This window comes from Hipposideros armiger, unplaced genomic scaffold (assembly GCF_001890085.2).
Source record: "Hipposideros armiger isolate ML-2016 unplaced genomic scaffold, ASM189008v1 scaffold_990, whole genome shotgun sequence".
NCBI lineage: Eukaryota > Metazoa > Chordata > Mammalia > Chiroptera > Hipposideridae > Hipposideros > Hipposideros armiger.
In genome coordinates, this window is record NW_017732340.1 from 327897 (window position 1) to 339357 (window position 11461).

An 11461-nucleotide genomic window follows, 5' to 3' on the forward strand; every position below is an offset into this window, starting at 1 on the left:
GTATATCCGTACACGGGAATATTACTCAGCCTTAAAAAAAATGAATGAACCTAAGAGGACATAATGCTCAGTGAAATAAGCCAGACACAAAAAGATAAATACTGTATGATTCCACTTATATGAGCTGTCTGAAGTCGTCCAATTCATAGAAGCAGAAAGCAGAATGGTTACCAAGGACTCGGGGAGGGGAAAGTGGGGAGTTATAGTTTCAGAAGCATGATTAACGTTCTGGAGAGCCATTGCACGATGTGAATATACTTAACACTATTGAAATGTACACTCAAAAGATGGTTAAGATGGTATATTTTGATTTTGTTTGTTTTTGTTTTAAAGATTTTATTGGGGAATTGGGGAAGGGGAACATTGGTTTTCCAGGAACCGTCAGCTCCACGTCAAGTTGTTGTCCTTCAATCTTAGTTGTGGAGTGGGGCGCAGCTCAGCTCCAAGTCCAGTCCCTGCTTTCAATCTAGTTGCAGGGGTCATAGCACACCATCCCATATGGGTGTCGAACCGGCAACTTTGTTAAGAGCACGCGCTCTGCACCAGCTCAATGGCAGCTCAGCTCGGGCGCAGCTCACTGGCCCATGTGGGAATCGAACTGGCGACCCTGTTGCTCAGAGCTCGTGCTCTAACCAACCAAGCCACCCGGTCAGCTCCTATATTTTGTTTTTTACTGTAACTAAAATAAGAGCCCAACTATCACAAGGAAGTCTCAGCTGACCACGGCTGAGGCTAGAAGCCATAGGAGAAATTATTTTCATTTCCGAGGGTATTTGTTTTTGAACTTTACCTTCTCCCATAGGAAAAGGTTCATATATTAAGGGGCCTTTCAGTGTTGGTTGCCATGTTACTCAGGAGGTAAGTTTATGCCATCATGAGCTCAATTTGAGGCAGGACATGGGGAGTGAATTCTATCAGCATCTTCTGATCCGTAACAGGATTTTCAGGGGTTCAGTCTGAACCAGACCCTTCTGGCGCCGGAACGCAAGGCAGGAGCAGGTCTGTCTGAGGGAGGGGGCTCCCCAAAGAGGACCATGCGGCCCCTTGAGAACCACAGGCTCAGCAGGTGAGGAAAATGTTAGAGCAGAATCCTTAACACCCTCAGCTCTTTGCCACGGAGGGGACTTCAGTGCACTTCTGCACCCCCAGTCAGCCTCTCTGCCTCCCCTTTCACTTCGCCCCTTGGCAGGAGTGAATTATCCAGTTGGTGAAATCAGGAGACCAAACACTTTGACACATTTACCTGCCAGCGTCACTGCTGTGATGGCTCATGCTGTCTGGCTGTCACTTGGACCAAGGACAGAGCCATTCCCACCTCTGCCCCGTGCCCCCAGCAGTAAGCCGTGCAGAATCCCGCCACCCCAGGGCAGTCTGTCCCCTCCAGCTCCCTGATCTGGCCTGAGTGGGGCAGGGCAGCCGGACAGGGAGGCCTGGCTGACTTCATTTCAGTTCTCAGACCCCACAGCCTGCCCTTACACACACTTAGACCGCGGGGCTTCTTAGCTTCTGAACCCCACCAGCCCAGGGCAGCAGGTGGGGAGCTGGCCTAATGAGGCCACAGAGGACACTCAGGGACCAGGAGTCAGCTGAGGGCTCCATCCTCAAGTTCCCTGGAAAAGCACAGAAAGCCCTCAGGCCAGCAAAAGGGCAGAACAGACTGTTGGAGCCTTGGCCTCCCCAGGCCTTGGCCAACCCCGTCCCTGCGGGCCCTCCCTCTTCCCTCCCTGCCCAAGAAGCGGCAGGAGACAAGGCCCAAAGGAGCACGCTTTTAATACAAAGAGGGCGGGGCACGTGTGGGAGGGACTTAAATAAAGGGCTGAGACTGTCAGGAGCCCACCGCAGCGGGCCTGGAGGTCCTCCGGAGTGGGATGATGCAGACGGAGTTCCGAGCCTCTTTGATTCGCCACCATCGGCCTAGCCTGCGGGGGGCGAGGAGGAAGCTGAGGTCCGGTGCAGCCCCAGCAGGTCTCCACCCCCATTCCCACCCGAGTCGCCAGCCAGTGCCACCTTGCCCCACCCTCACCCCTCCAGGGGTGCCTCCTACCTGTGTTCCTGCCCAACCCCAGCCACCAGGAAGTCCCCAGTGCTGGAGAACTTGAGGCTGTTGATAAAGCCCACCTAAGAAAAGGGAGGGACAGCGCAGTAGGATGAGAACAGATCCCTCACCACTGCCCGAGCTTCACGGTCAAGGGCTTGGCCTTACCAGGGGAGGCCTCGGTTCAATCCCTGCTCTGCCTCCGGCCACCTGGGTCAGCCCTTTCCCCTCAGGACCTCAGTCTCCACAGGGCTGAGATGGGGGAGCAGGGCGCCAGCCTCACAGACATTCTGAGAGGATTAACGAGAAATGTACACCAAGTATGCTGCTATGGCCCAGGGTCTGGCTACTGGCTGTGAGGCCGGAGATCCCATGACCATCACCACTGACATAGGTTCTGCACCAGATGTCACTGACAGGACCTGCCACTCCCCCGTAGGTCACCAAAATCCACACACCCTAGCTTAGCATCCATCTGGCAACAGCCATGCAGGGCTGACCACAGGGCCAGGCCCTCCATGCTTTTGCCCACACTGTTCCCTGCCTTATACCGAGCACCAAGGACAGGGCCTAGGACACGGAGGGGAGTGGAGGGGAAGGGGAGAGGCAGAAGGAGGGAAGGTTCTTGCCAGGCCCCGAGCTAGGAGCTGGGACTACAAAGAGAAGTCATAGATAGCCCTGCTCTGAGGAAGCACCCTTCCGGCAGAAAAAAACAGTAAAGGGCCTTGGGAGTGTGACAAAGACAGGCTGGGCATTCAAGCCCCACTCACCAGGGGGATGTCACAGAGATGGTCAAGCCGCCGGAAGCCCTCCCCACACTGCCAGAGCCGCACGCAGGAGCTGTGGGAGCCTGGAGGGACAGGGGGCCGGTGAGCACCACCGCGCAGCCCACCCTGGGACTCCCTCAGCCACACAGAGCACTCACCTGTGGCCACGAGGTCTGTGTTGAGCAGGGCTGCCACTGATGACACCCAGAAAGCCTGCTCCAGGCCCGGCTCCCCCCGCAGCCCATGGGCCTCACGCTGCAGGGCAAGTGGCCGTTTCTTAGAAAGGCCCCACAAGGCCACAGAGCTAGGAACAGGGAGCAGAGTCAGTGAGGGGGTCAGGGCAGAAAGGCCACCCAGCGGGAAGGGATCAAGTGTACACCAGCTGTGGGATGCAGACAAGGTCACCTAAGCTCTCTGCCTTGTGTCCCCATCTGTGCAGAGGTTACGACAGTTCCCGAGCAGGAGGGACCCTACCAGGGGAGTCCAGGCACAGTGGCAGCGGTGGGAGACATCCGAAAGGCGACTTACCCGTCGTCTGCGCCCGACACCATGTGCTCCTCATTGATGAGCTGGATGCTGTCGATGGAGCCCCTGCAGAAAGGAGGAGTAAAGGGCATGACGCAGCCCCACCCTGCCCACGGAACCCCCACCTGGCGTAGCTGCCATCGCCTTACTGGTGGCCGTAGAAGACGAGCTGGGACTCCTCAGGGATCTTCCACACGCGCACAGTCCCGTCCCGGCCCCCAGCTGTCACGCAGCACTCCCTGCCCAGAGCGTCCAGTGCTGCCACAGCGTCCTGGTGCCCGAAGCTGGAGGGGGGACAGAGGGAGGCTGGGGTCACATGTGGCATCACACACGCACACCTGCACACCCTCTCCCCACACACTCACAGCGTCTCCACGTAGGAGTTCTCCGCCACGTTCCACACCTTCACAGAGCGGTCGTGGGACGTGCTGTAGAGCTGGTGGGTGCCTCTGCGGAACGCCAGCCCCTAAGGATGCACAGGGAGAGGACAAAGGGGGCCTGGAGTACAGCGGGCGAGACAGACGTCAGGCACCAGGACTTCCCCAAAGTCAAGTCCCATGGCACAGGGAGCCAGCTCCCGGGGAGCGCTCCGTGGGCACTTCTGTGCAGCACACCTGGAGCCAGGGGCACCTCACCTGCCCTCACCTGCCCTGGAGCAGGTGCAGGCCTCTCAGACTCAGTCCCCCCAGCTCTTCCCTGTCCCTTTACCCCATCCAGGTCCTTTACAGTGCCGCTCACTACGGCAAAGCGCAGGGTCCCTGAAGACAGGGACGCTCTGCCTCATTCACCCCATTCCCCAGGGCCCAGCACCAAGCCTGGCCCACTCAGGTGCTCAATAAATGTCCACCCAAAGAAGCCCAGCTCCTCACCGACACGGCGTCCCGGTGTCCTGTGAAGGTATACAGGTGCCGGCAGCTCTGGGCCTCCCAAATGAGAATGAGCTTGCTGCGGTCGCCAGAGGCCTGTGGGATGAGGACAATGGCCACAGGTACCCACTGTGTGCCCAGACCTCTCCCCGCCCCCAGGCCCAGCCCTGCCTTACAAGGTACTTGCCGTCAGAGGAGATGGCCATGCAGAGGACGTGGCTGCTGTGGCCAGGGGACTGCCCCTCGGCACCCTTCTTGGCTCGTGGGATCACATGAAGTTTCCGTCCACTCTCCACGCTCCCTGACAACGCGGGAAGAGAGGCTACTGGGATGGGGGGATAGGACTGGCTGGCAGCCCCTCAAAGGCAGCATGGGGCCATGGGAAAAGTCCTGACCTCAGGTCAGGAGATGGGGCTCAGGGCACTATGAGCCCCTGGACAAATCACCTCAATTTCCTCATCTGTTAAGTGGGGACAATAATCCTAAAGGACAGTCATGAAGCGCGGAAGAGAAGAAACAGGAAAGTGCTTTGTGACTGATAAGTGAGTTCTTCCTGTTACTACTGTGGGCAGAGGAGGCTGGGAACCCAGGACGACCAGGAGCTCAATCCCAGGGCTGTGCAGCCTCGAGGGTGCTCTAGTCCAGCTGCCCACGTATAGTGTTAATTCCCATTAAATCATCATCCTGCCTCTGCTCAGTCGTCTCCAATGACAGAGACAGTGAGCTCGTGGGCCCCACTGCTGGAGAGAAGCTTCCATGCCACCCAGACAACACTTCTTTGGGAGCAAACCAGCCTCCGGAAGCTTCCCCATTGGGCCTCAGTTTGCCCTCATTACTCCCTCCTCCCAGACCAGCCCTCCTGGATGAGCCCTGGGGGCTGAGCCCCCACCCAGGCACCCACTCACACTTAATAATGGTGCAGTCCTTGGCAGCGGAAAAGATGGTCAGGTCGTCAGGGGTGATAACCAAACATGTGATGGAGAGCTGGTGGCCCCGTAAGATTCGAATGTCGGCCGGGGCTGGGGCCTGGATCTGGGCAGGCAGGGCTGGGTCAATGCAACTGGGGGCAGGAAGGCACCCCTACACACACACACACGCACACGCCATCCCTTTCCGCCTCCCTGCCCAGATGGAAACTGGACCCAGGGCTGCAAGGACCAGACCCTGACCTGACCCTGTCTGTCCAAGTGCCCACCGTGTACCCGAACAAAGACCCTGCAACCTGAGTCCCCAGCTGGGTCATCTGCCCACCAACCAGGTGGGACCGCCAATTCCCTCCAATCTCACATCAAAGTGCTCTGCCCACTCACCTCCTTCGCCACCGACTTCTGCAGCCTGCCCCTCTGCTCAAGCTGCAGGGAGAAGAGAGGCATGAGATCCCAGCAGCCAGCCCAGCCCAGCCCCGCCCCCCCGCCATCCTCTAGCCACACGCACCACGTCCTCCTTCAGGCGCCCCGCCACCTGGTCCTCCTGAAACTCCAGGGCTTCTGCCTTCTCCTCCTCTGTAGGATGGACCAGACCAAGTAAACCCAGGCCGAGCCCCTGCTTCACCCTTCCCATCCCCCTCCACCGCCTCAGTCCCCGCCCGGAACACGTGGGCTGTGTCCTTCAGGAAGTTCAGGCTGCCGCTGGGCAATGGGGCAGGAGGGCCTTTACTTATCAGCTCAGTCTAAAGCCCCCTGAAGGTCTGGCCCACCCCAGGAAGCCCACTAGAACTCCTGGCCAACCTCCCACAGGGCAGCCAGCCCCAGCAGCCCACTGCATACCTGCGTCAATCACCCATCAGTGACGGGATGGCAGCAGGCAGGCTTAGGAACAGGCCCCGCCCCTCACCTGCCCAGCCCACAGGCTCACCTTGCTGCCTGAGCTGCTCAAGGTAGAGCTTGGCCAAGCGCAGCTTCTTCTCCTGTGCAGTCTCCTCCAGCTCCCCCTCCTCCTCTTCCTCTGTCCTCCTGGGAGTTTGGCTGTGGGCAGAATGGGGCTGGGTTTCAGGGGACTCACCCCACTTCTCTGGGCACTAGGACCATGCCTCCTGGCTGCTCCCCCTGCCAGTCCCCCGCTCCCATCCCCACCAGCCCTCATGCCCAATGCAGACACATGCAGAAAACGGAAGACATGACTTACCAGTTGAAAGGGCCCACCCAGTGCCCGACATAAGGGTGAAAACAGACCCAAAACCCAAAGAGATCCCTGTGAAATCTCTCAACACTGGAGGGAAAGAGAAGTTTCTACAGGCTCCTGAGAAAAATCAGGTCGTGTCATGTACAAAGGGTCAGGTCAGGAATCAAAATGGCTTTAGACGTCTCAACAGCAACGCCGACATCAGAAAGACACGCGTGCCGCATACACAAAATTCTGATGGAAAATGTTAACCCCTGGAATTCCATGCAGTTAAACCATCAATTATGAAGGAAGACACTGTCAGATGTCTAAGGTCTGACAAATTCTAAAGAATTGGTCCTTTCTCCTTCTGTTAAGATGGAGGATGTGCTCCAGAACAGGGGGACAAACTAAAAATGGGGACATGGGAGACAGGAAACGGGAGACCCAACGCGGGGAGCAGGGAAGGTAGCTCCCAGAACCACCACCACCCCCAGACATGGGGGAGCGGCCAGCCCAGATCCGATGCAAGGACCACCAGAAGCAGACACGTTGAGTCTGTCATCACCCCATCCTCATTGCCAAGGCACTATCCTATACCCTGAAGCTTCACTGGTCTTGGCTTGAACTTGTGCTGGTTTTCCTTTTATGCCCCAGACCCCAGACCAACTGGGACACTCACTTCACTCAAGACGAGTCCTCCTCTGACTTACTTCTGGGAGTTGGGGTAGGTCACGGGAACTCAGAGGCAGAAAACCCAGGGCAATCTGTTCCCTGTGATCACATGCCTACAGATATTTAGTCCTTGTCAAGTGCCCCAACTGGTTCCCAGGACTTATTCATGACTTTGCCCAAGACTTTCCCAGAAATGACCTTGGAAACTCTCAATGCCAGACCACGCTCCAGAAACCATTTAGTACTGGTGCCCAGTAAGCCTTCAACAGGGTTGGTGCTGCCCTTCCCTTACACAGCCAGCGTCAGAACTTGTACTCGGTTTACCCAAACTAATCGATCTATTGTTTGGGGGTTCACACACAGGAGACAGAACTCTAAAGAAAATCGAAACAAGTATATACTGTATGATTCTAATCACGTGACATTCTGGAAAAGGTAAAACTCTAGGGACATGGTTATAATGGAGGAGGGAGAAGAACTGACTGCAAAGGAGTAGGGGGAATTTTGGAGGGTGATGACACCCTTTATATGTTTTTTTGTTTTGTTTTTTAGCTGAGCCATCCTGCCACCTGTTGGCAGCTCAGTGGCTGCTCAGCTTGGGCCATGAATGGAACCAGCGACCCTGTTGCTCAGAGCTAGAGCAAGCTCTTAACCAACTGAGCCACTGAGCTGGCCCCAACACCCTTTATATCTTGATAGTGGTAGGAGTTAACACTACATGCATCTGTCAAAACTCACAGAGCTGTACACTAAAAAAGGTGAATGTTGGGCCGGCCGAGTGGCGCGATGGTTAAGAACTGGCTTCTGACGCCAGAGGGCCACGGTTCGGATCCCACATGTGAGGGCCAGGGACACTGCCCTCCACAAAAAAAAAAAAAGTGAATGTTACTGTATATAAATTATACCTGAATGAGAAAATGAAAGAAAAAAAAAGAATAAGAAAAAGGAAGGACGGAAGCAAGGGAGGAAGGAAACCGAAGAAATGATTAACTCAAGGCAGGAGTGGCAGTTGGGGCTTCTAAATGTCTAAAGGGTCTAGTTCTTAACCTAAGCGGAGGTGCAGAGGTTCATCATTGCCTCATTGCTCTCTATAATACAAATGCATTTCATTAACTCCTCTGTATCTAATACATTTCACAACACATTTTAAAATATTTAAAAGTGTTTAGCAGAGGGCTTGGCACCCACCCACCCACAGTAACCTTGGGACTAAGAAAAGTATAGTAAGTCTTTCTGCGAGCAGGTTAAGGCCAACAAGTCGTCGGTTTTAAAAGCAGAATTTCTAAAGCCGACTCGTAAGGCAGGTACCAGGATCCTCCAGTGTGAGAGCTTCCGTTCCACAGGGTCACACCTGACACCTGCCAGCCCCCTGTGAGACCTCGCAGCATGCCCCACCCCCGTCACCTGCACAATGAGGGAGATATCCAAAGCCCTCCATAGTCTGGGTGCACTCACCACCTGCCCTGCTGTCCTCTCCATCTCCCAATAGGCTCACTTACACCCCAGACTTTTCTCTGATCCCTGAATGCCTTCCCTACCTCTCCATGAAGGACTCCTCCTCACCTCTCCAGGCCCCATTCCCAGAACACACAGCTGTTAAGACATACATCCCATTACAACACATTCAGTCTTCGTCTGCCCATGTCTGTACTCTCAGCAGTGAAGCCAATGCCTGGCACATGTGGAGAGTCAGGAGGGAGATCAGTAATTGTAAAATTGTGGGAAAAGAGAATGAAGAGCTAGCAAGCATTTCTTCCATCCCTCCACCCTTGCAAGTCAGTCCAGCCTGTGCTCAGCTCCCCACCATGAGCCACAGACAACGCCGTGCAGGGGAGGAGAGGAGACACCTCAGGGTCTGAAACTGGAGGAGAGACCCAAGATCTGGGAGCCAAGGGCCAGAGTCCTGGGTTCTAGGCCCAGCTCTGCCCCGACTCACTGAGGTTCTTCCATACCCCACGGGCCTCAGTGTTTCCTTCCACTAGGTGGAAAAGAGCTCACCTCTCATTCTCGGAGTCGCTGGAGATCTCCTCATTCATCTTGCCGCCACCCTTGGTCTTGCCCTTGTCCCCAGCAGAGTCGGCCTGGGAATTACATGATCGTCTCTTTGGTCAGGAGTCCCAACCACCTCGGCACTGAGGGACCCCTTCCGATCTCTCAGAGCCCCGGGACTGGGGAAGGCGGGGGGCCCCGGCTCAACTGCAAGGCCTTCCAGGATTTGGTCAGCGGAGAGCGTCACAAGCTGACTCCAACTGGGGTCCGGGGAGAAGGCTTGGGGAGGGGGCAGAGGAGAGGATGGGAGGGGATGAAGGTGGGATGACGGTGGAACGACGGTGGTTCCAGCAGCGGGTCTGATCCCGGCCCGCAGAAGCACGACGCTCACCTTTCGCCGCCGCTTGCCGGCCGCTGCACCGACCCGAGCCCCCGTGGCCGGCTTTCCCCGCTTTCGAGCCACCGTTGTCGCCGACATGCTGCCCAGCGTGTGTATTACAGAGGCCCGGGGAGCACTCACGTGGCGTCTGAACCCCCGCGGTCCGGCAAGGCTCTGTGCGGGGATAGGCTCCCACCGCCTGGCGGGCCCCGCCTCCCACGGCTCCACTGGGTCCTTCGGTAGGCTCTGTCACGCCCCCAAGCGCCCATTGGATTAACGCCTGTGACCACGCCTCCTAGAGCTCTTCTAGGCTCCAGCGCCAGACTCGAATAGGAAGCAAGCCTCTTCCCCGCCCTTCCGGTACAAAGCTGTGGCGCGTGCGCACTTCTACTTAGATGACGTCAAAAGAGGGGCGGACCAGGTGGCCTTCTCTGTGTTTTCGCCCCTTGGACGCTGGGGGGAGACAGAGATGAGGGGTTCCGAGTCCCAGAGCACGACTCCACCTCATTATGGGCGGAGACAAGGGTGTACCAGTCTGGCACTACATAACTGGAAGGGGGACGCGGGGGTTGACCGAGGCAGCCCCGGAGAAAGGAAGGCAGTGCCTGCAACTGGGCCCAGGGTCACTGGGCAACCGGTGGACCCGTACTGCCTGCCTCAAGCCAGACAAGCAGTGCCAAGGACGCTTCAGTCCTCTGGGCCTTAGCAGTGTCCCGATCAAGTGTCCACCCATCCGTGGGACAGGCCTCCCGCATTGGCCTGACCCTGCTCTCTGACTCACCCGACCAGTAGCCAAATAGCTGGAATCCTACACCACCAGCCCTCAGCTCTTCCCAGCCTCTGGCGATTGTCACGAAGTCCCTCCCTAAGCCACACCTAGGCTTACAGAGGGCCTCCTAGAACTAGAGGGACAGCCGTGGGAGGTCCTGATACTGGGCTCGGTGCCACCACCTCTCCCAGGTCCCTGCTTCTCTTAGGTGAGTGCCCTATGGCCCTCTTCACAGCTCTTTACAGGGCAAGGCGGGGCGAGACTGCCCTTGCCTGCTGGCAGTTCAAGGCCACTGGTCTGGGAGTTTGGCTGGCACCCAGAACATTCGATCCCATTGGAAAGGTTTTCTGTACCATGGGGTCCCAAGCTCTGGAGGGCCAGATCTGGCCCCAAGAGTGCAGACCCGCGGCCCCCACTGTCCGTTTTCCTCCATTGCTGGGGTGACTCAGCCCAGCATCCATGCCAGGTCTGAAGTAGCTGAGAATGGGCAGAAGTAGGCGGTGCCCCAAGTGCTCTGGAGAGAGAAGGAGCCCAGAAGTGGGAGGGGAGTTTCTCCTTTCACTTTCCCTACCACCTACCTACACACTGGAGAACTAGAGAGAAGGCACCACTCTTCCTTGCCTGGAGTGGGTGACAGCACAGGGTCCTGGCCTGGCCCCTGTGACTGGGGACAGAGGTGGTTCTGGGGTGCAGAGAGCTGGTTTTGGTCTGGGGCTGTGAACGGGAATGGAGGCAGGGGAGGCGGTGGGAGGTCACCTGGGGCAAGGTGGTGCTGTACCAGACAGGTAAGGTACGGAGACCGTGGTGGCCTGAGTCCCCCTTTGTGCCCCAGAACAGCCATGGCTCCCAAGCGCAAGCTCCCTGTGCAGCGTGAAGGCCCTGAGAAGAAGAAGCAGCAGGGGGCAGAGGAGGACAGCTTCCACTCCACTGCTGAGGCCCTCAGGGCCGCACCCACAGAGAAGCGCGTAATCCGAGTGGACCCTGCATGTCCACTCAGCCGCAGTTCCGGGACCCAGGTAACCTTTAGTCCTGAGCCAGGCCTGGTGCCTGCACACTCGGAGGTACAAATACACTCAGACCACTCCCCTGGGCTTAGCTCTGGCCACGTAACGCAAGGCTCCCAGTGCCGGGTTCTTTCAAGACCCCACAGGTCAGGCAAGGCTGTTTCCCATCAGATCTGGGCAGGCCGTGTCTGCTCCTTGGACCCCAGGGCCGTCCCCTGAGCTTCTCAGGCCTTCCCCTACCACACTTAAGGCAGGGCTCTGACCCCCCCAGCCTCCCTAGGGCTCGGCTCTGTCCCCTCAAACCAGCCCCACAAGGTAGGGCCACGTCCCCCTGAGATCCCTCACAGGGCAG

The 11461-nt window shown here is 57.3% G+C and overlaps 2 protein-coding genes across 2 annotated transcripts in view; one reads left to right on the forward strand and one right to left on the reverse strand.

The window, feature by feature from the left end:
* Positions 1 to 1752: 1752 nt before the first annotated feature.
* RRP9 (ribosomal RNA processing 9, U3 small nucleolar RNA binding protein) lies at positions 1753 to 9762 on the reverse strand. Its single transcript, XM_019631314.1, has 15 exons — positions 9349 to 9762; positions 8967 to 9049; positions 6048 to 6157; positions 5628 to 5695; positions 5504 to 5545; positions 5099 to 5225; positions 4370 to 4494; positions 4197 to 4289; positions 3693 to 3793; positions 3477 to 3611; positions 3331 to 3393; positions 2961 to 3106; positions 2806 to 2885; positions 2045 to 2118; positions 1753 to 1919 (listed from the first exon to the last, which is right to left on the reverse strand). Exons 1-15 carry the CDS (start codon positions 9433 to 9435, stop codon positions 1826 to 1828), a joined length of 1428 nt encoding a protein of 475 aa, XP_019486859.1. The 5' UTR covers positions 9436 to 9762; the 3' UTR covers positions 1753 to 1825.
* Positions 9763 to 10658: 896 nt separating this feature from the next.
* Positions 10659 to 11461, forward strand: part of PARP3 (poly(ADP-ribose) polymerase family member 3) — a 14016-nt gene continuing 13213 nt past the window's right edge. Inside the window, exons 1-2 of the mRNA XM_019631309.1 lie at positions 10659 to 10781; positions 10938 to 11319. Of these exons, the coding sequence (XP_019486854.1) occupies positions 10945 to 11319 (375 nt within the window). The 5' untranslated portion in view covers positions 10659 to 10781; positions 10938 to 10944. The remainder of the gene's footprint in view (positions 10782 to 10937; positions 11320 to 11461) is intronic.

Excerpts from the sequence above, each read along its gene's own strand:
- RRP9 (XM_019631314.1), bottom strand. The coding sequence starts at position 9,435 with ATGTCGGCGACAACGGTGGCTCGAAAGCGGGGAAAGCCGGCCACGGGG. Across the intron at positions 5,696-6,047 it reads TGAGCAGCTCAGGCAGCAAG|AGGAGGAGAAGGCAGAAGCC; the intron begins GTGAGCCTGTGG and ends TCCATCCTACAG. Across the intron at positions 1,920-2,044 it reads GGGGTTGGGCAGGAACACAG|GCTAGGCCGATGGTGGCGAA; the intron begins GTAGGAGGCACC and ends CGCCCCCCGCAG.